Source organism: Mustelus asterias, chromosome 26, assembly GCF_964213995.1.
Source record: "Mustelus asterias chromosome 26, sMusAst1.hap1.1, whole genome shotgun sequence".
In the NCBI taxonomy this organism is placed as follows: domain Eukaryota; kingdom Metazoa; phylum Chordata; class Chondrichthyes; order Carcharhiniformes; family Triakidae; genus Mustelus; species Mustelus asterias.
Window position 1 is genome coordinate 46,577,039 of NC_135826.1, and position 27,684 is coordinate 46,604,722.

The window sequence follows — 27,684 nt, forward strand, 5'->3', positions numbered from 1 at the left end:
GTTGTGTTTCTTCTCTGTGAGTACATTCTATTCTTTGGTGCTTTGGTTCCAGTGGAGTTGGCAATATGGGTGTGGGCCACCTCGTTATATGTGTTCTTTACAATATGCTTTGAATGCTCGTCACTGGAAGACAGTGGAGCCACAACCCCACCAGCTCAGCTTTCACCCTGAATAGGTCTGTGGAGGGAAGGTCCATGGACAGCCTTTCTGCCCCATCTGTCAATTAAAGCCCTTGAATGGATAACCATTGTCACGTGGTGAGCACAAGCAAACCCTCATTTAGAGGTACAGTGCCTGTCTCAGACCTGGTATTGGGAAAAGTGGGGCCCCCCTAGAAGCCACCGCTTGCTGCCAACCCCCACCCTCCTGCCATAACTCATCACTGGTCTGAGATCCAGTGACGATAGCAACCACTGCCTTCATTATGGTGCTGCCATTCAAGTAGAGCTGCTGCTCTCTGATCAATAGCTCTTGGTTGGCAGGACGATGAAGGATCCTGGGGCAGGTTGGCTGCTTTCCAGTCAAGTGCCTACGTGGCACTTTGGCAGACCTTCCCTAAAAGTGATTGTTTACAAGTCAGGTTGGATACTTCAAGGCGTTCTGTGAAGCTCGTCTGACTTGTAACGTTTTATGTTGAATTTGGCTGGGATCAGCATGAGAGGTTTCACTTCAGGTGTGATTCAACTGATCCACGAGGAGCTTTTATCAAAAACAAAGTTTAATGAAGAATATTGTTGACATGTATAGTAAGACAATTAGCAAGAACTTTTAGCAATTACAAACAAGAAACACAACAACCACGATAATGTATAACACTTAAGGAAATATCTCAAATGTGCTCCAACCAAAGCCAACATCCAATACACAAAACTCTCCAAATAAACACAATACAGCATAGGTTAATGCCCACTTGTCACAGGAATCCAGCCTCCTGGGTTGAATGCTGAAAATCCCTTGTGAAGAAATTCAGAAAAGATTGTAGTCGAATCTGTTTCCCAAAACACAGCTTCTTTAAGGCAGAACCAAACAAGAGAAGAACAGAGAGAGATTGTTTCTTAGTTTGCTGCTCAACTGCTTCCAAAAATCACTGCCCAAAATGAAACTCAAAGCCCAAAAGAGAAAAACCCTATCACCTGACTGCCACAGCTTCGCTCCACTCCCAATGACATCACTGAAGCTGTAAGTTGCATGATTTAAAAAAAAACTTTCTTAAAGGTACACTCATATGACACTGTGATGTGGGGCTCTTACTGGCTCTCCAGAGAATGGGTAAGACTCTCATAACCTCCAGTAAATTCCACATACTGAAAGGTATGTGGAAAATTCTGTCCCTGTTGCCTGATCTGCTGAAAGCAGCATTCTCTGTTTTGAGTTGCAGCAGCTGCAATATTTTGTTTTCCAGTTGGAAACCATATTTTTTTTACTTGATTTTTTTTCATTTGTAACATTTATTTCATCTTCGCTTACACAGTGATTTATACGACGGGATTTTATGGCCTTGCTCAACCCGAGACTGGAAACTACCTCCCCCCCCCCCCCCCCCGGTCAACGGACATTTCCATTGTCCATCCCTTGCCCGCTCTGATTCCATGGTGGGCGGGGACGGAAGTAAAGTTTATTTATTAGTCATAAGTAAGGCTTACATCAACACTGCAATGAAGTTACTGTGAAATTCACCTAGTCGCCACACTCCGGTGCCTGTTCGGGTCAGTGCACCTAACCAGCACGTCTTTCAGACTGTGGGAGGAAACCGGAGGACCCAGAAGAAATCCACGCAGACACGGGGAGAATGCAAACTCCATACAGACAATGACCCGCGGGGCGGGGGGTGGTTTCCAGTCTCGGGTTGAGCAAGGCCGTAAAATCCCGTCGTATAAATCACTGTGTAAGCTAAGATGAAATAATTTTCTATATTATTGAAAATGAAAACTTGCATTTATATAGCATCTTTCACAACTGAAGGAATTCTCAAAGCACTTCACAGCCAGCTAAGTAATTTTTGAAGTGTCACTGCTGCTTCATGGCCTTTTGGCTAAGAACAAGCATCAGGTCAAGGGCAAGATCAAGTGCAATGCCTTTTCTTGTCAGCTTGGATCTTGTATGTCTCTCTCGTGGAGACAGTAAGAAGTTTAACAACACCAGGTTAAAGTCCAACAGGTTTATTTGGTAGCAAAAGCCACACAAGCTTTCGAGGCTCTGAGCCCCTTCTTCAGGTGAGTGGGAATTCTGTTCACAAACAGAACTTATAAGACACAGACTCAATTTACATGAATAATGGTTGGAATGCGAATACTTACAACTAATCCAGTCTTTAAGAAACAAAACAATGGGAGTGGAGAGAGCATCAAGACAGGCTAAAAAGATGTGTATTGTCTCCAGACAAGACAGCCAGTGAAACTCTGCAGGTCCACGCAACTGTGGGAGTTACAAATAGTGTGACATAAATTCTGATTCTAGGATCGCATGATAAAGACTCAGGAGGAAAAAAGCAGAAATATTTATGTGAAATAGTGTGACATAAACCCAATATCCCGGTTGAGGCCGTCCTTGTGTGTGCGGAACCTGGCTATCAGTTTCTGCTCCGCGACTCTGCGCTGTCGTGTGTCGCGAAGGCCGCCTTGGAGAACGCTTACCCGAATATCAGAGGCCGAATGCCCGTGACCGCTGAAGTGCTCCCCAACAGGAAGAGAACAGTCTTGCCTGGTGATTGTCGAGCGGTGTTCATTCATCCGTTGTCGCAGCGTCTGCATAGTTTCCCCAATGTACCATGCCTCGGGACATCCTTTCTTGCAGCGTATCAGGTAGACAACGTTGGCCGAGTTGCAAGAGTATGTACCGTGTACCTGGTGGATGGTGTTCTCACGTGAGATGATGGCATCTGTGTCGATGATCCGGCACGTCTTGCAGAGGTTGCTGTGGCAGGGTTGTGTGGTGTCTTGGTCACTGTTCTCCTGAAGGCTGGGTAGTTTGCTGCGGACAATGGTCTGTTTGAGGTTGTGCGGTTGTTTGAAGGCAAGAAGTGGGGGTGTGGGGATGGCCTTGGCGAGATGTTCGTCTTCATCAATGACATGTTGAAGGCTCCGGAGGAGATGCCGTAGCTTCTCCGCTCCGGGGAAGTACTGGACAACGAAGGGTACTCTGTCCACTGTGTCCCGTGTTTGTCTTCTGAGGAGGTCGGTGCGGTTTTTCGCTGTGGCGCGTTGGAACAACAGTTCCAACGCGCCACAGCGAAAAACCGCACCGACCTCCTCAGAAGACAAACACGGGACACAGTGGACAGAGTACCCTTCGTTGTCCAGTACTTCCCCGGAGCGGAGAAGCTACGGCATCTCCTCCGGAGCCTTCAACATGTCATTGATGAAGACGAACATCTCGCCAAGGCCATCCCCACACCCCCACTTCTTGCCTTCAAACAACCGCACAACCTCAAACAGACCATTGTCCGCAGCAAACTACCCAGCCTTCAGGAGAACAGTGACCAAGACACCACACAACCCTGCCACAGCAACCTCTGCAAGACGTGCCGGATCATCGACACAGATGCCATCATCTCACGTGAGAACACCATCCACCAGGTACACGGTACATACTCTTGCAACTCGGCCAACGTTGTCTACCTGATACGCTGCAAGAAAGGATGTCCCGAGGCATGGTACATTGGGGAAACTATGCAGACGCTGCGACAACGGATGAATGAACACCGCTCGACAATCACCAGGCAAGATTGTTCTCTTCCTGTTGGGGAGCACTTCAGCGGTCACGGGCATTCGGCCTCTGATATTCGGGTAAGCGTTCTCCAAGGCGGCCTTCGCGACACACGACAGCGCAGAGTCGCGGAGCAGAAACTGATAGCCAGGTTCCGCACACACAAGGACGGCCTCAACCGGGATATTGGGTTTATGTCACACTATTTCACATAAATATTTCTGCTTTTTTCCTCCTGAGTCTTTATCATGCGATCCTAGAATCAGAATTTATGTCACACTATTTGTAACTCCCACAGTTGCGTGGACCTGCAGAGTTTCACTGGCTGTCTTGTCTGGAGACAATACACATCTTTTTAGCCTGTCTTGATGCTCTCTCCACTCCCATTGTTTTGTTTCTTAAAGACTGGATTAGTTGTAAGTATTCGCATTCCAACCATTATTCATGTAAATTGAGTCTGTGTCTTATAAGTTCTGTTTGTGAACAGAATTCCCACTCACCTGAAGAAGGGGCTCAGAGCCTCGAAAGCTTGTGTGGCTTTTGCTACCAAATAAACCTGTTGGACTTTAACCTGGTGTTGTTAAACTTCTTACTGTGTTTACCCCAGTCCAACGCCGGCATCTCCACATCATCTCTCGTGGAGACCATGAATTGGATTCAATTTGAATTGGTTTTTGAAGCAAGGACATGGATTACGGGTTTGTCCGCTTTATACATTGGGTTCCTGGCGCTGTGAGGCAGCAGTGCTAACCACTGTGCCACCATGCCCCCCCAATTCCAATGATAGAATTCCTGCCTACCTCCACAGGAGAAACCATTTTTCTCTTATGAAACCACACCAGCAGCTGTCGGTTATGCAACTAAAGCCACCGTCACAGTTGAATTTGATCTCTCTCTTACTTAACATGCTCTCTTTCCAGTAGGATATGTTTGTTAGCACTCGAGAAGGAATCTGGATTATATTATTCTCCCTGCCACAGCACAGTGCTTGAGATCACTTGAAACACAAGAATCCTCCAACCTGGTCTCGCTGCTTCAGTTGCTTCATCAATGACCTCCTTTCCATTATTAAGTTAGAAATGGGGATGTTTGCTGATGACTGCACAATGTTCAGTATTATTTGTGACTCCTGAGATATTGAAGCAGTCGGTGAGCAAATTCTGGACAATAGCCAGGCTTGGGCTGACAAGTAGCAAAAAACATTTGCGACACAATGACATCTCCAACGAGAGGATCTAACCATCGCCCCATGACATTCAATGGCATTACCATTGCTGAATTATTCACACAGGCGGCACAATAGTTAGCACTGATGCCCCACAATAGTTATCACTGGTGCCCCTCAGCACCAGAGACCCAGGTTCGATTCCTGGCTTGGGTGATTGTACGGAGTCTGCCTGTTCTCCTGGTGTCTGTGTGGGTTTCCTCCGGATGCTCCGGTCTCCTCCCACAGTCCAAAAGACGTGCTGGTTAGGTGCATTGGCTATGCTAAGTTCCCCCTCAGTGTACTTGAACAAGCATCGGAGTGTGCCAACTAGGGGGTTTCACAGTAACTTCATTACAGTGTTAATGTAAGCCTACTTGTGACTAATAAACTTAAAAATACTATCAATATCTTGGTGGTTACCTTTGACTAAAAACTGAACTGGGCTAGCCACTAAAATACTGTGGCTATGAGAGCAGGTTGAAGGCTAGGAAGCTTGTGGTGGTGGGTAACTCACCCCCCGATTCTCTCAAGGTCTGTCTACAAGGCACAAGTCAGGAGTGTAATGAAATACTCTCCACTTGCCTGGGTGAGTGCGGCTCCAAGAACACTCAAAAAGATTGACACCATCCAGGACAAAGCAACCCATTTGATTGCTGCCCTTTCCCTAAAAAGAGGACAAACATTCAATTCTTCCATCACCAACAGACAGTTGCAGCTGTGTGTACTATCTACAAGATGCACTGCAGGAATTCACCAAGGTCCACGACCACTACCATCTAGAAGGACAAGGGCAGCAGATACATGGATACACCACCACCTGGAGGTTCCCTCCAAGTCACTCACCATCCTGACTTGGAAACATTTAGGCTGTTCCTTTGTCGCTGGGTCAAAATCTTGGAATTCCCTCTCTAACAGCACTGTGGGTCTACCTACACCTCAGGGACTGCAGCGTTTCAAGAAAGTAGCTCAGCACCACCTTCTCAAGGGACAATTAGGGATGGACAATAAATGCTAGCTTAGCCCATATCCCATAAATGAATTTTAAAAAACTTTAAAGGTAACTTAATTCAATGGCATCGTTGCTAAGGCAAGCAGATTTCTCCCTTTTATATTCAACCAATTAGATATTTCTACTAATTAAAAGGGCACCATTAACTGTAACAAAAAAATAACAAACTTTAAAGGAAAATTTAGAACTACAAATTAAAGTCCAGTCCTGAATATCTATGATGCACTCCAGTCCCTGAGGAAGAAAGGTAGGCAGTCAGACTGTCTGGTGATCTATATCAGCATGTGTACTTGTGTGGATATTGAGCAAAGGGCAGGACACTTGTCTGAGATTCTGCCAGCAGGAGCCAAATCGCATATTTTCACTTATTACACTCACACATAAAGAATCCTGAGTTAAGCCAAGGTAGAACTCCTGCCTCTGCAAGGACAAGGTGGTGGATTCAAGATTCACTTAAAGGAAAAGAAAGACTTGCATTGAAACAGTGCTTTTCATGACCACCAGATGTCTCAAGGAGCTGCAAAACCAATTTATGTGCTTTTCAACTGCAGTCACTGTTCTGGATTAGGGTTTCCACCGTAGTCTTCTAGAAGGGTATTTTCTCAGTAGGTGCACAGTCAATGGTAACATTAATTTTTTTTAAAGTTCAACAGAAATTCCTTAATGAGCCACTAAAGGGGGCATGGGGATTAAGGTTTGCAGAAGATTGTCCAGTCCTTAATTGGGGGTGGGGGGGGGGGGGGGGGGGGATGAGTTAGCAAAGGAAGCATGGTGGGGTATATACAGTCAGAGCTCTTGGTTATGGCCTCTTCACACTCACTCACTCTTGGGCTTAATGTACTGCTTAGGAATACTTAATTGTTCAAAGTTTTATAGCAGTATGTCAACAATCAATCATGATGTGGAGATGCCGGCATTGGGCTGGGGTGGGCACAGTAAGAAGTCTCACAACACCAGGTTAAAATCCAACAGGTTTATTTAGAAACATGAGCTTTCGGATCGTTGCTCCTTCATCACGTGAGTGGAGAAGTGGGTTTCACAAACACGGCATATATATAGACAAAGACACAATTGCAAGATGATTGTTGGAATGCGAGTCTTTTCAGGTAATCAAGTCTTTCCAGGTACAGACAGTACGAGTGGAGAGAGGGATAATCACAAGTTAAAGAGGTGTGAAACTTGTCTCAAGACAGTACAGTTAGTAGAATTTCGCAAACCCAGGCCAAATGGTGGGGGTTACATGTAGTGGTGACATGAACCCAAAATCCTGGTTGAGGCCGCCCTCTTGCCGTGCGGAACTTGGTTATCAGTTTCTGCTCGGCGATTCTGTGCTATCATGTGTCTTGAAGGCCGCCTTGGAGAACGCTTACCTGAAGATCGGAGGCTGAATGCCCGTGACTGCCGAAGCGTTCCCTGAGGGGAAGGGAACACTCCTGCCTGGCGATTGTCACGCGGTGTCCGTTTATCCATTGCTGTAGGGCCTGCATGGTCTCGCTGATGTACCATGCCTCTAAATAAACCTGTTGGACTGTAACCTGGCGTTGTGAGGCTTCTTACTGTGTGACAATCAATCGGCTTTTCTTTGGTTCTGGAGGTGACACCAGCCTTGTGAGATGGCCAACTGGGAGCCATTGGAACCTCACAAGTAATTGTAACAAAAATAGCTACTCAGTGTTTCTCATGGAGGGTCCTTTTTTTTGCAGTACATGGGCCCTAAGCGGCTATGTTGTAATCTCAGTGTGGTCTAGTAACAATTACTGATGTGGCATTTCCCTCACTGTTGTTGAAGAGTGATGCAAGTTCCATTGCACAAACCCAAGCATTTTGGATGCCTCAAAGACCACTTATTTGTACGTTCCACTGCAAATTATTTTTGGATGTTGTCATGTAGGAAACAGAGCACTCAATTTGTGCACAGCAAGCTCCCACACTAAAGAGTAATGTGAGATTGACCAGATTATTTTTTCATGTTGATTGAGGGATCAATATTGTCCAGGACACAGGGGATATCTCAATTGTCCTTCAGAAAAGTGACATGGGATCTTTCACCTCCTCTAAGCAGGAAAATGTAGGTCAGTTATAGAAACATAGAAGATAGGAGCAGGAGGGGGTCATTTGGCCCTTCGAGCCTGCTCCGCCATTCATCACGATCATCCAACTCAATAGCCTAATCCTGCTTTCTCCCCATAACCTTTGATCCCATTCGCCCCAAGTGCTATATCCAGCCGCCTCTTGAATACATTCAATGTTTTGGCATCAGCTACTTCCTGTGGTAATGAATTCCACAGACTCACCACTCTTTGGGTGAAGAAATGTCTCCTCATCTCCGTCTTAAATGGTCTTTCCCAAATCCTCAGACTGTGACCCCTGGTTCTGGACACCCCCACCATCGGGAACATCACCCTGCATCCACCCTGTCTCGTCCTGTTAGAATTTTATCAGTCTCTATGAAATCCCCCTCCTCCTCAATATATCTGCAAGAAAACATTGCTCCTTTAAGCATAACAGCACCTAAATCAGTAGACAAGACATTACTATATAACTTTGCTGTAAAGTAGATTACTACTTAAGAGCATTCTTTTCTTATTACTAACACTAAGTACACTCAGTGATGCAATGCTTCCGCAATGATCTCTTTGTCTTGCCAGAGTCTGAGTCATTTTCATACCATTTTTTAAAACAGATTTAGCTTTAAACTCAGTTTAAATACCTGACTTGACACACATAACCACAGCAGCTGATTGGATGGAAAGCCCGGGGATTCCCTCATGTCTCTGGTCTGATTGGTTAATTTCCCAGCAGGCAAAATTACATGGGAAAGGAGTCAGAGGAAAAGACACTTAGAAGAACTGGACTTTCCATCTCCTTTTCCTTTTGTTTTAGAAAAGGAAAGTTCAATGTATATTATGTCTGGGAGCGTGAGTTGCGATCCACCCAAGTGGATAGTTGTCTCTGTGTTTAAAGCCACGCCGTTCCCATCCAAGTGCAGTGCTGAGGACTTAAATCTGGGGAATTTCTCAATGGCTTTTCCCTGCAAATGGCCAGAAAACTCCAACAGTGTGAACCTGAGCCCGACTCCCAGCATTGAATCGAAAGGGTCAGCTTCACCCGGGCAGAGTCCTGACATCCCCGCATACAAGGTAACAACCCGCATACAGGGAAACGTGGCGTGATGGATCAGAAACTGGCTTAGTAATAGGACACAAATGGTAGTGAGTCCTACTAAGATTTACTAAGATGCTACTGGGACTTGATGGTTTGGGTTATAAGGAGAGGCTGGATAGACTGGGACTTTTTTCTCTGGAGCGTAGGAGGCTGAGGGGCGATCTTATAGAGGTCTATAAAATAATGAGGGGTATGGATCAGCTAGATAGTCAATATCTTTTCCCAAAAGTAGGGGAGTCTAAAACTAGAGGGCATAGGTTTAAGGTGAGAGGGGAGATATACAAAAGTGTCCAAAGGGGCAATTTTTTCACACAGAGGGTGGTGAGTGTCTGGAACAAGCTGCCAGAGGTAGTAGTAGAAACGGGTACAATTTTGTCTTTTAGAAACCATTTAGATAGTTACATGGGTACAATGGGTATAGAGGGATATGGGCCAAATCCGGGCAATTGGGATTAGCTTAGTGGTTTAAAAAAAAGGGTGGCTTGGACAAGTTGGGCCGAAGGGCCTGTTTCCATGCTGTAAACCTCTATGACTCTATGATTCTAGTGGTAGGAAGCTGTTTGGGTAAATAGAGGCCAGTGTCCAGTGGTGTACCACAAGGTTCAGTATTCAGACCCTTATTGTCTGTTATATACATTAATGATATAGATGAAAATGTGGGGGGACTGTTAAGCAAGTTTGCAGATGACACGAGATTGATAGAGTGGTTAGTAGTGAAGAAGAAGGTTGTAGGTTACAGGAAGATATAGATGGGTTGGTCAGATGGACAGAGCAGTGGCAGATGGTGTTTAACCTTGATAAGTGCGAGGTGATGCACTTCGGAAGAAGTAACAAGACGAGGGAGTATTTAATGAATGGGAGGACACTGGGTAGCTCAGAGGAACAGAGGGATCTTGGGATAATTATTCATAGATCCTTGAAGGTGTTAGAACATGTGAATAGGATAGTTGAGAAGGCATATGGGACACTTGCTTTCATCAGTCATGGTATAGAGTATAAGAGGAAGGAGATAATGTTGGGGTTGTACAGAATGTTGGTTAGGCCACAGCTGGAGTACTGTGTGCAGTTCTGGTCACCTCACTATATTAAGGATGTGAGAGCACTAGAGGGTGCACAGAGGAGGTTCACCTGGATGTTGCCTGGGATGAAGCATTTGAGCTACAAGGAGAGACTGGATAGGTTTGGATTGTTTCCCTTAGAGCAGAGAAGGCTGAGGGGGGACATGATTGAGGTGTATAAGATTATGAGGGGTATGGACAGGGTGAGTCGGGAGCAGCTGTTCCCCTTGGTTGAAGGGTCTATCTCGAGGGGACATGGTTTTAGTGTAAGGGGCAGGAGATTCAGAGGGGATTTGAGAAAAAATGCTTTCACTCAGAGGATGGTGGAAATCTGTAATGCACGGCCTGGGAAGGTAGTGGAGGCTGGAAACCTTACAACCTTTAAAAAATATTGGGATGAGCACTCGAAATATCCTAACATTCAAGGAAATGGGACAAGTGCAGGAAAATGGGATTAGCGTGCCTTTAGTGGCAGTTATTGTCAGTGCAGACTCGATGGGCCGAAGGGCCATTTTCTGCATTGTATGACGCTATGATTCTAAGGTAAAGGAGGCTGTGTTCCTTGTTGCTGAACTTAGAGGAGATGTGCTGCACAGACAAAACGCTGGCAACTCGTTTCTTAATACATAATGCAGTGAATAATGCCAAGAAGAAAAAAATAAGATTGCATTTACAGTAAACTGACATGACCCACTAGTTCAGCCACTGCTTGTAACTAATAAATGAAATTGCGACCTTGTAAGATTTTAGCTGAAAGGTTCAGTGTTCCTCCAAATTCTAATGATATTTAGTTTGTGATGCGCAGGTTTACTGGAAATCACTTGCTGTTTGCTCTCTCTCTAAGACAAGCGTGGATTTCGGCAGTTTTAAAAAAAATTAACAAATGTTACGAAACAGCTCAGGTCAATTTCTGGATCTATAAGAATCTTTTTCTCTCCCTCATTTTTGAATGCAACACATTTTATGGGAGTTTTACGGACTTGGCAGTCCTAGTTCAGGATTCTCTTAAAGTTAACTTGCAAGTTGAGTTGGTAGTTAGGATCCTTGTGCATGAATCACAAAAACTCAGTTTGCAGGTGCAGCAGGTGGTCAAGAAGGCAAATGGAATGTTGGCCTTTATCGCGAGAGGGATGGAGTATAAAAGCAGGGAGGTCATGCTGCAACTGTACAGGGTACTGGTGAGGCCGCACCTAGAGTACTGTGTTCAATTTTGGTCCCCTTATTTAAGAAAGGATATATTAGCTTTGAAGGGGGTACAGAGAAGGTTCACCAGGTTGATTCCGGAGATGAGGAGGTTAGCTTATGAGGAGAGATTGAGTAGATTGGGCCTGTACTCATTGGAGTTTAGAAGGTTGAGGGGAGATCTTATAGAGACATATAAGATAATGAAGGGGCTAGACAGGGTAGAAGCAGCGAAGTTATTTCCACTTACAATGGAAACAAGAACTAGGGGGCATAGCCTCAAAATACGGGGGAGTCAATTTAGAACAGAGTTGAGGAGGAGCTTCTTCTCCCAGAGGGTAGTGAATCTTTGGAATTCTCTGCCCAATGAAGCAGTAGAGGCTACCTCGTTAAATGTGTTTAAGTCACAGATAGATAGATTTTTAACCATAAAGGGAATTAAGGGTTATGGGGAGCGGGCGGGTAAATGGAACTGAACCCACTATCAGATCAGCCATAATCTTATTGAATGGCGGAGCAGGCCTGAGGGGCTAGATGGCCTACTCCTGCTCCTAGTTCTTATGTTCTTATGAAAGCAAATGCAATGTTAGCATTCATTTCGAGAGGACTGGAATACAAAAGAAGGGATGCACTGCTGAGGCTTTATAAGGTTCTGGTCACACCACATTTGGAGTATTGTGAACAATTTTGGGCCCCGTATCTAAGGAAGGATGTGCTGGCCTTGGAGAGGGTCCAGAGGAGGTTCACAAGAATGATCCCAGGAATGAAAAGCTTGACGTATGAGGAGCGTTTGAAGACTCTGGGTCTGTACTTGATGGAGGTTAGAAGGATGAGGGGGGATCTCCTTGAAACTTACAGAATACTGAAAGGCCTGGATAGAGTGGATGTGGAGAAGATATTTCCATTAGTAGGAGGGGCTAGGATTCAAAGGCACAGCCTCAGACTAAAAGGACAACCCTTAAGAACTGAGATGAGGAGGAATTTCTTCAGCCAAAGGGTGGTGAATTTATGGAATTCACTGCCACAGAAGGCTGTGGAGGCCAGGTCATTGAGTATATTTAAGACAGAGATAAATAGGCTCTTGATTGGTAAGGGGATCAAAGGTTACGGGGAAAAGGCGGGAGGATGGGATTGAGAAATTTATCAGCCATGATTGAATGACAGAGCAGACTCAATGGGCCGAATGGCCTAATTCTGCATCTGTGTCTTATTGATTTAATTTACGAGTCGTGGTTCGTTATATTTCCTCCTTCTCCCCATATGTACGACCTTGTTTAATTCAATCACTCTTAGTTTAGGGCAAGGATATTTTAAAAATAGATAAATAAATATAATTTGAGATTTGTTGCTGATTGTGATGCCGCCTTTCCAAACTTTTCTTTCTGAGTGGCCTGAAATGGCAAGTATCTGAGCGGAATCTGCCAAAAATGTAGCAGGCGCCAAAATTCCATCTCCATGGAGATGGGACACTGTGTGGCCCTGCCCCTCGTTTGTGATTGGCCACTGTTGATTTGCTACATTCCCTATTCAAGCCAGCTGTAAAGTGGAGGAAATCCTGGGGATTTCTGCAATTCTCGCTTAAATAAATCCTCATCCTTCTTAATATTTAACTGTTCACCCTTTATTTAATTTGCACCAAGGTAATGCCCATTGATAGAAGTGTATATGCACACGTGATTGATTGATATGGAGTTGGGGGAAGGCGGGGGCTTGCAGTCTTTTGAACCTAATGTCCCACAATCACCCACTACCTTGAAATAGCTTCCCAAGTCTCCCTTAACTTTGTCTTCCACAGACACATGTTCCCTCTCCACTACAGTCAAATGGGTAACAAAAAAAATGCATATATGTTTCCTTCTTAAATCTTCAGAGCCAGTGCGTTACTTTTGAAGCACGGGTTACTATCCTCCAGACACAATTAAAATCCTACATGGATTAAGGGGATCCAGTTTCAAGGCTTTGGTCACGAGATGCGGGGGAAATGAGAGGATGAGCTGTTTTTTACTTGCTATCTATGAGGTGGATGTGGAGATGACAATGATTTCAAAAGAAAATGGCATGAGTTAAGTGTGATGACTTCAGCCAGGCTAATGAGGTTGGCTTGCTAGAGTATGAACTACCTGATGAGTCCTCGGCCCACATGCAATGGCTTAATGGATAAGGCACTGGCTTCCTAATCCAGGGATTATGTCTGATCTGAGGTGCGGCTAGTTGTAACACTTGAGTGTCCAACACTGGCAAATGCATTTCCTGCCACCTGATCAACTAATACTGGCTGTTTCTGAGCAGATACATTTTTTGAAAGAAATACCTGATGAATCCTAATTGATGGTTAAATCAGGGAGCCTCATGCTCCCTATTTAAAGCAGGTGTGTCAGACTCCCAGCCTGCATTCAGCAGGGAGCAACTGGAGAGCTGGCTGTTTACAGATGTACGGTGTAAATAAAGTAACTTGGTGACAGGACTTTTTCACCTCTGTGGAGTTATTACATAAAGTAAAAGTTAAAGTAAAGTTTATTTATTAATCTTACATTAAGGCTTACATTAACACTGCAATGAAGTTATTGTGAAATTCCCCTAGTCGCCACAGTCTGGCGCCTGTTCAGGTCAATGCACCCTAACCAGCACGTCTTTCAGAATGTGGGAGGAAATTGGAGCACCCGGAGGAAACCCACGCAGAGAGAACATGTAAACTCCACACAGACAGCGACCCAAGCCAGGAATCGAACCCAGGTCCCTGGTGTGAAGCAGCTGTGCTAACCACTGTGCTACCGTGCCACCCAGCTTGAGGCAAATAAACTTGGAGGCTTACAGGGATAGAGCGGGGGAATGGGACTGATTGGATTCCTCTGTGGAGAGGCAGCATGGACTAAATGGCTTCCTTCTGTGTTAAAATAACTGGATGTGGGTGTCACAGGTGCGGCTAACGTTTAGTGCACTTCCCCAGTTAACCTTGAGAAAGTGCCAGTGGTTCACCTTCTTGAACCCCCAATGGTTTGATGGAGCTGGGTTGTTTGCAAGGCCAATTAAGAGGGCAGTCAAAAGTCAGCCATGTTGGTGAGGATTGGAGTCATTTCTTACCCCTGACTGGGTAACGACAGCAGAGTTCCATTCCTAAACTGTTAGGTTTATTGATAATCAAACAGCTTTTGGTCATTTAATATTGTATTCAAATCCTCAAACTGCTGGTCACTCCAGTACAATGCTGCTCAACTGTTCATGTATTCATGTGGGACACTGGGGAAACCTCCCAATTTCCTGCATCATCAATCCACCCGAGATCAGAACACCGAACGACTTCCTGCCCTTCACAGAAGTGCCACCTTTTACATTCACATCAGTGACAGGGCAGCACCCCCTCAAGCCACCCTGATTGTATATCAGAGCAGGACGTGGGAGCAAGAACCTTTCAACTCATCTGGGATTGCTACCACTAAACTATAAAGAATCGTGTGTTGCTGTACAGTGCTCTCCACTACCCTTTCCCTGGTGAACTGGTGCGCCAACAACAATCTCTCCCTCAATGTCAACAAAATGAAGGAGATTGTCATTGACTTCAGGAAGCGTAAAGGAGAACATGCTCCTGTCTACATCAATGGGGACAAAGTAGAAATGGTCGAGAGCTTCAAGTTTTTAGATGTCCAGATCACCAACAACCTGTCCTGGTCCCCCCATGCCGCCACTATAGTTAAGAAAGCCCACCAATGCCTCTAATTTCTCAGAAGACTAAGGAAATTTGGCATGTCAGCTATGACTCTCACCAACCTTTACAGATGCACCATAGAAAGCATTCTTTCTGGTTGTTTCGCAGCTTGGTATGGCTCCTGCTCTGCCCATGACCGCAAGGAACTACAAAAGGTCGTGAATGTAGCCCAATCAGCCTCCCATCCATTGACTCTGTCTACACTTCCCGCTGCCTTGGCAAAGCAGCTAGAATAATTAAGGACCCCACACACCCAGAACATTCTCTCTTCCACCTTCCTCCTTCAGGAAAAAGATACAAAAGTCTGAGGTCACATACCAACTGACTCAAGAACAGCTTCTTCCCTGCTACTGTCAAACTTTTGAATGGACTTACCATGCATTAAGTGAATCTTTCTCTACACCCTAGCTATGACTGTAATAGTACATTCTGCACCCTCTCCTTTCCTTCTCTATGAACGGTATGTTTTGTCTGTATAGCGTGCAAGAAACAATACTTTTCACTGTATGTTAATACATGTGACAATAATAAATCAAATCCAATCAAAATCAAATCAAATCAAAGCATACTGTACACCAAATACATTCAGAGCTCTCGAAGCCCATACATTCCCTTTCAGTCAAAGGTAGTTGAATAGCGAGCAGGAACAGGGACCTTGGCCATTATTTTAATGATATAATTACACTTGGTTTGATGCAGCTGAGCCAATTGCAATGTATCAACCACCCCAGCCCTCCTGAGCTGGGAGGATTTGGGCCATTGTCACACAGGATTCGGAAATGTGGAGATCCAGAAGTGACATTCTTGGGTTGTGTGTTGCAGGATGGGATGAGACGTGGCCGTCCGAGAGCAGAGGTAGTCCGGGATTTGATCACTGAGGGCAAACTGTCCACCAGCCGGATCCGCTGTCACACCTGCAATCGGGTATTCCCGAGGGAGAAATCGCTGCAAGCACACACAAGGACACACACCGGTAAGTACTGGAGGGGAGAGCGTTAGCATCTCATTGCTCCCACCTGTGTATGTTTTGTGATAGTTATCATCACTATCTTCACTGTTCCCCATCTTCGCACTCACTCACCAAGCTCAAGACTCCTCATTGTCAGGAGAGAGAGGTGGTTTTAAGTAACCAATATTTGTAGTTATGAGCATTAGAGACAAGGTTTAGTTTTAAGTAAGTTTAATTTTGTGTTTCTTTGTCGGAAAGGGTTAAAACGTCAGTCAGTTCATGTGAAACAAAGGTGCCTGCATGTCTGTAGGTTTGAGTTTCATTTTAAACTGTGCCTGCATTGAAGCAGAGTTTGAAGAAAAACTTGCCTGTAGCTTCGCAACCAGGGCCCACACTGAAATGCATAACCACTTGTGGCTCAGTTGGAACCAGGTACCTGAGAAGAAAGCAGCTTTCAGAGAAACAGCACAACGGAGTAAGAGAAAGGCAGCAATCCCAGAAGCTAAAGAACATATAGATCTGGAAACCAAAGGATGAAAAGAAAAGGTCCTAGGGAGACTAAAATCAAAAAGAATCTGAACAAGGTTCAGACCTGGTGAAGCTGGCTGGCGAGAAGCCATAGATCTAAAGTAATCTTAAGGTTGGTGATACCCTAATACAGTCTGTGAAGCAGCAGTGTACTGTTGGCATGGCTAGGCACCTGAGAGATTGTGTGGAAGTTTGAACGCGTGAAGCAATCCAATTCAGATGAATACTGAAAGGAAGGATTGAAATCCTGGAAGTGGATCCTTGGTAAAGAGAAAACGTTGGTTAGGAGGAGATTCCAAGGCAGTTTCTGAGTTTGGAAAACATATTCATGTGGAACTCAGAGTTCCAGTGTGACCAAGTGGCTCACAGTGTGATAAGCATCTGGGGGTGGCTTTGAAGAGAAATCCACAGAAGTTATATTAAGTAGCATCTGTCACTTGATTTCAGAGTGTGGTGCGTCTGACCACAGTTGGCTTGTTGGTTTATATGGACTGTATATGTACCAAAATATTAGACTATAAGCCATATTTTGTTACTTGTGTTATCCTTAAAAATGTGTACACCTGAGAAGATAAAGGTGGAGTGAAGGAATATTGTGTTATAGTCAATCATTGTATGTTTGATATTTAAATGTTTTATTCTTTGATTAAACGTGACTCTGTTCATCTATGTCACTAAAAAGAATAAAAGTTATTGTCTATTGAGCCAGAGTTCCATTCTGGGACTTGATTGTCCAGTGGAACATTAGCTGGGATTGTAACAATATCTCCTGCTCGAGTTTATTCCTTTCTGCGGTCTCAGTTAAGGAAAACCTCAACTCTCTCAGTCTGGTCTTCATTTTGTATCCTAAAATTAATTCAATTTACAAAGTTCCTTATTTAACCTGAACTGTATCAAGGTGCTTCACGTAAATAACTTCTTGGAGGTTAGTGTTTGAGCCTCGATAGGTTTTCAATATCCAAGTCTGGTACCCCCTAACACTGCGTTTCCATTTACCGCTGCATCTCTCTTACAATCTGTACTTTGGATCTCAGTCTCCCCTGCCCTCTTAATGGTGGCAGTGATGTCTCTTAGTCCATCTGGAGTCTGAGTTTAAAGTTTAAAGTGTATTTATTTATGAGTGTCACAAGTAGGCTTACATTAACATTGCAATGAAGTTACTGTGAAAATCCCCTAGTGGCCACACTTCAGCACCTGTTAGGATACACTGAGGGAGAATTTAGCATGGCCAATGCTAAATTCTCCCTCACCTAACCTGCACATCTTTTGGACCGTGGGAGGAAACCGGAGTAACCGGAAGAAGTCCACACAGATACGGGGAGAATGTGCAGACTCTGCACAGACGGTGACCCAAGTCGGGAATCGAACCTAGACCCCTGGCGCTGTGAGGCAGCAGTGCTAACCACTGTGTCACCGTGTGATGGTACAAGCACTTTTACATGCATGTTGTACTCTGGAGCTATAGATAGCGATGGCAGAGACTCCAACCTTCCGTCCATCACATGGCTGACCAGGAATCTCTCCCACCCTTACAGCCTGCCATTGACGTATAGTGAGGATGTACAGGTTGATAATCCATCTATTTGGCCGTGTTATTTTTCTTAATTAATTTATGGGATGTGGACGTCACTGACTAGGCCAGCATTTATTGCCCATCCCGAATTGTCCTTGAGGAGGTGGTGGTGAGCCCCAAGAAGGTGGTAACACCCCATCTTGGCCCATCCGGTTTTTGGGGTGGGACTGGAAAATGCAGCTTTTATTTCAGAGGCAGGGGCGTTAGCCACTGCACCAACTTCACCATCTTCACAACTCCCCCAACTGGGTACCTCAATTAAAAAAATTATACGAGAGTGACTCCACTTCAGTTTTGATACTAGATTGGAGAATTGGGCGGGGGTGGGGGGGGGGGGGGGGGGGCGGTGGTGTAGGCTGTTCTCCTTGGAGAAGATAAGATCCAGAGGAGATTTGATAGAGGAATGGCCATGAATGTCCTGGACAGAGTAAGATGGAACATCCTGCCGGTGGCAGGATTGAGCAGCAGAGGGCACCAATTAAAGGTAATTGGCAAAAGAAGCAACAGCGATGCAGGGAAAGTTATTTTTCCACAGCGAGTGGTTAGGATCTGGAACGCACTGCCTGAGAGTCTGGTGGGGGCAGGTTCAGTCATGGGTTTCAAGATTAGACAATTAACTGAAGTGACATTTTCAGGGTAACGGCGAGAAGGTAGGGGAGTGGGATTAGGCTCTCTCGCAGAGAGCTAGCATACCTCGGTGGGCCAAATGGCTTCCTTCTGCACTGTAACCGTTCTGCGATTCTGTTCAATAATGCAGAAAATGCTGGAAAATACTCAGCATTTGTAGAAGGAGAAACAAAATTAAGGTTTCAGATCTGAGATATTGCATCAGAACTGATGATACAGAATTCATAGAATCCCTACAGTGCAGAAGGAGGCCATTCAGCCCATCGAGTCTCCACCTACTCCCCGACAAAGCATCTTACCCAGGCCCATCCTGTTTATTTATTTTATTATTTATTTTTTAGTCACAAGTAAGGCTTACATTAACACTACAATGAAGTTACTGTGAAATTCCTCTAGTCGCCACAGTCCAGCGCCTGTTCAGGTCAATGCACCTGACCAGCACGTCTTTCAGACTGTGGGAGGAAACTGGAGCACCCAGAGGAAACCCGCACAGTCACGGGGAGAACGTGCAGACTCCGTACAGACAGTGATCCAAGCCGGGAATTGAACCCGGGTCCCTGACGCTGTGAGGCAGCAGCGCTAACCACTGTGCCATCGTGCCGCCCCCATAACTGTCCCTATAATCCCACGTATTTACCCCGTTAATCCTCCCAACCTATACATCTTTGGATGCTCAGGGTCAATTTAGCTTTTTTCTTTATTCATTCATGGGACATGGGCGTCATTGGCTGGCCAGCATTTATTGTCCATCCCTAGTTGCCCGAGGGCAGTTGAGAGTCAACCACATTGCTGTGGCTCTGGAGTCACATGTAGGCCAGACTGGGTAAGGACAGCAGATTTCCTTCCCTAAAGGACATTAGTGAACAAGGATGGGTTTTTCTGACAATCGACAATGGTTTCATGGTCATCAGTAGATTCTTAATTCCAGATATCTTTTAATTGAATTCAAATTCAACTGACTCAAGAACAGCTTCTTCCCTGCTGCTGTCAGACTTTTGAGTGGACTTACCTTGCATTAAGTTGATCTTTCTCTATACCCTAGCTATGACTGCAAGGAACCACAAAAGGTCGTAAATGTAGCCTAATCCATCACACAAACCAGTCTTCCATCCATTGACTCTGTCTACACTTCCCGCTGCCTCGGGAAAGCAGCCAGCATAATTAAGGACCCCACGCACCCCGGACATTCTCTCTTCCACCTTCTTCCGTCGGGAAAAAGATACAAAAGTCTGAGGTTACGTACCAACCGACTCAAAAACAGCTTCTTCCCTACTGCCGTCAGACTTTTGAATGGACTTACCTTGCATTAAGTTGATCTTTCTCTACACCCTAGCTATGACTGTAACACTACATTCTGGACTCTCTCCTTTCCTTCTCTATGAACGGTATGTTTTGTCTGTATAGCGTGCAAGAAACAATACTTTTCACTGTATACTAATACATGTGATAATAATAAATCAAATCAAAATTCCACCATCTACCGTGGCGGGATTTCGAACCCAGGTCCGCAGAGCATTAATTGAGTTTCTGGATTAATAGTCTTGCAATAATACCATTAGGCTATCGCCTCCCCCGTTTGATGTTCTGATGAATGGTCAATGACCTGAAACTTTAATTCTACTTGTCTCTCCACAGATCCTGGCTGAAGTGTCCACTGTTTTCACAGCAAATTTCTATTGTTTATGATTTGCAGCATCTTTTGCTTTTTCTTAACTGGTGTTGGGAATTTCCCTCCCGTGGTTCAGTTGGTGAATGTGATTGAGTCATGCACTGTGGAGGGTTGCCAGTTTGGTTTCTGGTCTGTGCTGAGGTTAGTTGATCTTAAATGGGGAATCTCTAACCTACGCTGCTGAGTCTGTGGTTTTTGAAAGAAAAATCAGTTAGGGCCTTTATTCTTGCTTGTGTGTGACCTTCACTCCTCCTCATCAACTTGATGTCTTACATCAACTGTGTACAGTTCTGGTCACCCTAATATAGAAAGGATATTATCAAACTAGAAAGATTGCAGAAAAGATTTACTATGATGCTACCGGGACTTGATGGCTTGAGTTATAAGGAGATGCTGGATAGACTGGGACTTTTTTACCTGGAGCGTAGGAGGCTGAGGGGTGATCTTATAGAGGTCTATAAAATAATGAGGGGTATGGATCAGCTAGATAGTCAATATCTTTTCCCAAAAGTAGGGGAGTCTAAAACTAGAGGGCATAGGTTTAAGGTGAGAGGGGAGATATACAAAAGTGTCCAAAGGGGCAATTTTTTCACACAGAGGGTGGTGAGTGTCTGGAACAAGCTGCCCAAGGTAGTAGTAGAAGCGGGTACAATTTTGTCTTTTAAAAAGTGTTTAGACAGTTACATGGGTAAGATGGGTATAGAGGGATATGGGCCAAACACAGGCAATTGGGACCAGCTTAGTGGTTTAAAAAAAAGGCGGCATGGACAAGTTGGGCTGAAGGGCCTGTTTCCATGCTGTAAACTTCTATGACCCTATGACTCTACTCACTGGGTTTTGGGCCTTCACCCAGGCTTCTCAATAATAAACATCAATTTTTTTTCTCTCTCATTGCCATCAGCCTGTTAACAATTTCAAAGTGGGTTGTTAGCACTGCTATCTGATGTGGCTGCCTCCTTTTTTTGAAAGGGGCCTATCCAAAAGGCTCACTTGTTTCAGGCAACAGGTCCCTTTTGAACAAAGAAATCAGGGTTCCTTTCACATAGGGTTTGGCCGGAAGCTGTGCCTAGCAAACACATTGACGGTTTTGTCTTAACTTTTAGAATTCTCCATCCCAGAGGGCTGTGGAGGCTCTGTCTTTGGGTATGTTCGAAACCGAGATGGATAGATTTTTATTTATTAAAGATAGCCAGGGATATGGTGATAGTACATTGAGGGAGAAGATCAACCATTCTCTAGTCGAATGGTGGAGCAGGCTCAAGGGACCGAATGGCCTACTCCTGCTCCTAAGTGCTACGAAACCAAAAGAGAAAATGCTGGAAAATCTCAGCAGGTCTGGCAGCGTCTGTAAGGAGAGAAAAGAGCTGACGATTCGAGTCCAGATGACCCTTTGTCAAACGATCATCTGGACTCGAATCGTCAGCTCTTTTCTCTCCTTACAGATGCTGCCAGACCTGCTGAGATTTTCCAGCGTTTTCTCTTTTGGTTTCAGATTCCAGCACCCGCAGTAATTTGCTTTTATCCTATTTGCTATGACCTGTTCTGCACGGAATCAAATTGAAGAGCTCCAGCCAAAGACAAGTGTCAAATTGTTAACTCTTTAATGGATATCTAAAAGTATCTGATTGCAGAGATTTGTCTATTTGTGTTTGGGAGGGGAAGGTCTTCTGTTAAGATTTTTCATTTTTCTTCCTCTGCTCCCTCTCTGACTGGTCTTCAGGTGAGAGACCGTATGTGTGTGACTACCCAAGCTGTGGGAGAGCGTTCGTGCAGAGTGGACAGCTCAAGACACATCAACGTCTCCACACGGGAGAGAAACCGTTCTTCTGCCCTGAGCCAGGTGAGTGAAGTGGGAGGTTGGGGGATGTGGTGGGGGGAGGAGGAGGGGGGAGGGGTGGGGCAGGGTGTGGTTGGTCTTTAACTGACTGATACAGAAGCTTCATAGAATCGTACATCCACTCGGTCCATCGTGTATGTGCTGGCTTTTTAAGCAGAAGTAAGCCATTCAGCCCCTCCGGCCTGCTACACCATTCAATCAGATTGTGGCCTTTTGGCCCATCTAGAGCACAGAATAAGGCCATTTATCTTAACTGGTTCATGCTGGTGTTTATGTTCCTCACAAGCCTCCTCCTGCTCTGCTTCCTCTCAAAATCACATGGGTTCGGGCTGGGGAAGATAGGGAGAAAGAGTTCTCACTTGTGAAAGATAAGGAGGGGACACGGATTTAAACTAGCAAAGTAAGCAAAAGCGATATGAGCAAAATCTTTTCACACAGTGAGTGGTTAGGGTCTGGAATGCACTGCCTGAGGGTGTGGTGGAGACAGGTTCAATCGAGGCTTTCAAAAGGTATTGGATTGTTATCTGAAAAGGAAGAATGTGCAAAGTTGTGGGGAGATGGCGGGAGAATGACACTAGGTGAGTTATTCATTCAGAGAGCTGGTGGAGACATGTTGGGCTGAATGGTCTCCTTCTGCCTGTAACAATTTTGTCATTCACTCCATCAACATATCCCTCCATGCCTTTCTCCTTATCTCACTTCTCCTTAATACATCTACACTTTTCATCTCAATTACTTCATGTTGCCTCCACACTGTCCGAATCAAACATTCCCAGGACAGGTACAGCAAATGATTAGATACAGAATAAAGTTCTCTCTACACAGTCCCCATCAAACATTCCCAGGACAGGTACAGCATGGGGTTAGGTACAGAGTAAAGCCCCTCTATACTGTCCCCATCAAACACCCCCAGGACAGGTACAGCAAATGATTAGATACAGAATAAAGTTCTCGCTACACAGTCCCCATCAAACATTCCCAGGACAGGTATAGCATGGGCTTAAGTACAGAGTAAAGCTCCCTCTACACTGTCCCATCAAACACTCCCAGGACAAGTACAGCACAGGGTTAGATACAGAGTAAAGCCCCCTCTATGCTGTCCTCATCAAACATTCCCAGGACAGCTATAGCATGGGGTTAGATATGGAGTAAAGTTCCTTCTACACTGTCCCCATCAAACATTCCCAGGACAGGTACAGCATGGGGTTAGATACAGAACAAACTCCCTCTACACTGTCCCCCATCATACACTCCCAGGACAGGTACAGCAGCATCTTATCTAAATGGAGAGTGGTTGCTGAACTCTACAGAGGGATCTGGATGTCCTAGTACATGGATCACAAAAACTTAGTTTTATGAAAGCAAATGGAATGTTGGTGCTTATTCCGAGAGGAATGGAATATAACAGTAGGGATGTTTTGCTACAGTCGTACAGAGATTTGGTGAGATCACATCTGGAGTACTGTGTACAGTTTTGGTCTCCATGTTTGAAAAAGGAAACTATTGAACCAGAAACAGTTCAGGAAAGATTCACTCGACTGATTCCTGGGTTGAAAGGGTTATCTTATGAGGAAAGATCAGCCAGGTTGGGCCTGTATCCAAAGGAGTTTAGACATTTATCTCATTGAAATATAAAGTTCCCGAGGAGTCTTGATAGACTGGATTCTAAAAGGATATTTCTCTTTGTGGGAGAGACTAGAACTTGGGGACACAGTTCAAAAATAAAGCGTAGCTTGTTTACGACAGAGGTGAGGAAAAATTAGCATAAAAGCAAAATACTGCGGATGCTGGAATCTGAAACAAAAACAGACAATGCTGGAAAATCTCAGCAGGTCTGACAGCCTCTGTGGAGAGAGAATAGAGCCAACCTTTCGAGTCTGGGTGACCCTTTGTCAAAGACATCAAACCAGGGTTGCCTTCTTGGATGGATGTAAAACATCAGTGACTACAGTTAGCAATGCAATCAATTGGAGCAGGAGTAGGCCATTCAGGGAGGTGATGTCCCAGTGGTATTATTGCTAAACTATTAATCCAGATATTCAGCTAATGATCTAGGGACCCGGGTTCAAATCCCACCACGGCAGATGGTGGAATTTGAATTCAACAAAAAAAGTCTGGAATTAAGAATCTACTGGTGACCATGAAACCCATTGTCGGAAAAACCCATCTGGTTCACAAATGCCCTTTAGGGAAGGAAATAAGCTGTCCTTACCTGGTCTGGCCTCCATGTGACTCAAGAGCCACAGCAATGTGGTTGACTCTCAACTGCCCTCTGAAATGGCCCAGCAAGCCACTCAGTTTCAAGGGAAACTGGGGATGGGCAATAAAGGCTGGCCAGCCAGCGACACCCATGAATTTTAAATAAATTCAGCCCTTTGAGCCTGTTCCGTCATTCAATGAGATCGTGGCTGACCTGATTGTAGCCATTCCATAGCCTGTCACCCGTTTCATTTCAACTTCAATGGCCGCAACGTGCTTTTGGACAACCAGAGGCTATGAAATACATGATATAAATGTAATTTTTAAAAAAAGTCAGCCAAATTGCATTCCTCCTGCATTCCTACCTTGTACACCGAATCCTGCCAGTTTTAAAAGTCTCGAACTTCTTCACCTATGACCTCTGTTTGGAAGTGCAGTTAGAACATAGAACATAGAACATTACAGCGCAGAACAGGCCCTTCGGCCCACGATGTTGCACCGACCAGTTAAAAAAAAAAACTGTGACCCTCCAACCTAAACCAATTTCATTTCGTCCATGAACCTATCTACGGATCTCTTAAACGCCCCCAAACTAGGCGCATTTACTACTGATGCTGGCAGGGCATTCCAATCCCTCACCACCCTCTGGGTAAAGAACCTACCCCTGACATCGGTTCTATAACTACCCCCCCTCAATTTAAAGCCATGCCCCCTCGTGCTGGATTTCTCCATCAGAGGAAAAAGGCTATCACTATCCACCCTATCTAAACCTCTAATCATCTTATATGTTTCAATAAGATCCCCTCTTAGCCGCCGCCTTTAGAGCGAAAACAATCCCAAATCCCTCAGCCTCTCCTCATAGGATCTCCCCTCCATACCAGGCAACATCCTGGTAAACCTCCTCTGCACCCTCTCCAAAGCCTCCACATCCTTCCTGTAATGTGGGGACCAGAACTGCACACAGTACTCCAAGTGCGGCCGCACCAGAGTTGTGTACAGTTGCAACATAACGCTACGACTCCTAAATTCAATCCCCCTACCAATAAACGCCAAGACACCATATGCCTTCTTAACAACCTTATCTACTTGATTCCCAACTTTCAGGGATCTATGCACACATACACCTAGATCCCTCTGCTCCTCCACACTATTCAAAGTCCTCCCGTTAGCCCTATACTCAACACATCTGTTATTCCTACCAAAGTGAATTACCTCACACTTCTCCGCATTAAACTCCATCCGCCACCTCTCGGCCCAACTTTGCAACCTGTCTAAGTCTTCCTGCAAACTACGACACCCTTCCTCACTGTCTACCACACCACCGACTTTGGTGTCATCAGCAAATTTGCTAATCCACCCAACTATACCCTCATCCAGATCATTAATAAATATTACAAACAGCAGTGGCCCCAAAACAGATCCCTGAGGTACACCACTTGTAACCGCACTCCATGATGAATATTTACTATCAACCACCACCCTCTGTTTCCTATCCGCTAGCCAATTCCTGATCCAATTTCCTAGATCACCCCCAATCCCATACATCTGCATTTTCTGCAGAAGCCTACCATGGTGAACCTTATCAAACGCCTTACTAAAATCCATATATACCACGTCCACTGCCTTGCCCCCATCCACCTCCTTGGTCACTTTCTCAAAAAACTCAATAAGGTTAGTAAGGCACGACCTACCTGCCACAAAACCATGCTGACTATCACCTATCAATTCATTACTCTCCAAATAACTATAAATCCTATCCCTTATAATTTTTTCCAACATCTTGCCGACAACAGAAGTGAGACTCACCGGTCTATAATTCCCGGGGAAGTCTCTGTTCCCCTTCTTAAACAATGGGACAACATTCGCTAACCTCCAATCTTCTGGTACTATACCAGAGGCCAACGACGACCTGAAGTTGGTAGTTGGTAGCCATGATGTGGAGATGCCGGCATTGGACTGGGGTAGGCACAGTAAGAAGTCTCACAACACCAGGTTAAAGTCCAACAGGTTTATTTGGTAGCACGAGCCACTAGCTTTCGGAGCGCTGCCCCTTCATCAGGTGAGTCAACCTGATGAAGGAGCAGCGCTCCGAAAGCTAGTGGCTCGTGCTACCAAATAAACCTGTTGGACTTTGACCTGGTGTTGTGAGACTTCTTACTGTGGAAGTGCAGTGACAATGGAATGTGTGTGCATTATTTAATGTAGCTCACTGAACTTTGCCAGCACTCCCAGAGGGACTTGAGGAAATGAGCTGATTGTAAAATCAAAGTCAAGGTTACTTTAATCAGACTGAAGTTATGAGAATTACATTTTGTAAAATTAGTTGGAGGTTGTGAAATTGTCCACCAGGTAGGATGGCGGGGCAGGAGCAGATTCCACATTGGTTATAAAAGGGAAGAAGATAAATATTTGGAAGCAAGATATTTTAAATGGATTGTAGATGGCTCAGAGAAGTGGGGCTATGTGGACAGCTCTTTTGAAGAGACAGTACAAGCATGACTGGCCAAATGGCATTGAGCTGCTTTTTAAAAAATAGCCCACATGGCCGGCACGGTGGCACAGTGGTTAGCACTGCTGCCTCACAGCGCCAGGGATCCGGGTTCCATTCCCGGCTTGGGTCACTGTCTGTGTGGAGTTTGCACATTCTCCAAGTGTCTGTGTGGGTTTCCTCCGGGTGCTCCGGTTTCCTCCCACAGTACAAAGATGTGCGGGTTAGGTTGATTGGCCATGATAAATTGTCCCAGGGGGTCAGGGGATTAGTAGGGTAAATATGTGGGGTTACGGGGATAGGGCCTGGGTGGGATTGTGGTCAGTGCAGGCTTGATGGGCCGAATGGCCTCCTTCTGCACTGTAGGGATTCTATGAACATGGGGATAACTTGGGGGATCTGTAGTGCATTCTTCAAGTACAGCGGCACCAGGTGTCCAATACAGGCATTATTGATTCAATCAGGTTTCTCTTTATCCAGTGTGAAGCGCAGCACTCGCTCTCTCTCTCTCTTTACAGAGCACATTGTCACTCTCTAAACCCAGGGCTATCTGATGACCAGATCCACAATTTTTTTTTATTATTCATTCATGGGATGTGGGCTTCGCTGACTGTTGAGAGCCAGTAAGAGTTTTAACAACACCAGGTTAAAGTCCAATAGGTTTATTTGGTAGCAAATGGCAAATAAACCTGTTGGATTTTAACCTGGTGTTGTTAAAACTCTTACTGTGTTTTACCCCAGTCCAACGCTGGCATCTCCACATCATGTTGAGAGCTAACCATATT

At 45.0% G+C, this 27,684-nt stretch overlaps 1 protein-coding gene across 1 annotated transcript in view; it reads left to right on the forward strand.

Moving 5' to 3' along the window:
- Window positions 1–8,818: 8,818 nt before the first annotated feature.
- The window catches only part of LOC144479715 (zinc finger protein 367-like), a 25,942-nt gene continuing 7,076 nt past the window's right edge, over window positions 8,819–27,684 (forward strand). The window contains exons 1-3 of the mRNA XM_078198745.1: window positions 8,819–9,061; window positions 15,852–16,002; window positions 22,096–22,215. Coding sequence (XP_078054871.1) covers window positions 8,819–9,061; window positions 15,852–16,002; window positions 22,096–22,215 — 514 coding nt within the window. The remainder of the gene's footprint in view (window positions 9,062–15,851; window positions 16,003–22,095; window positions 22,216–27,684) is intronic.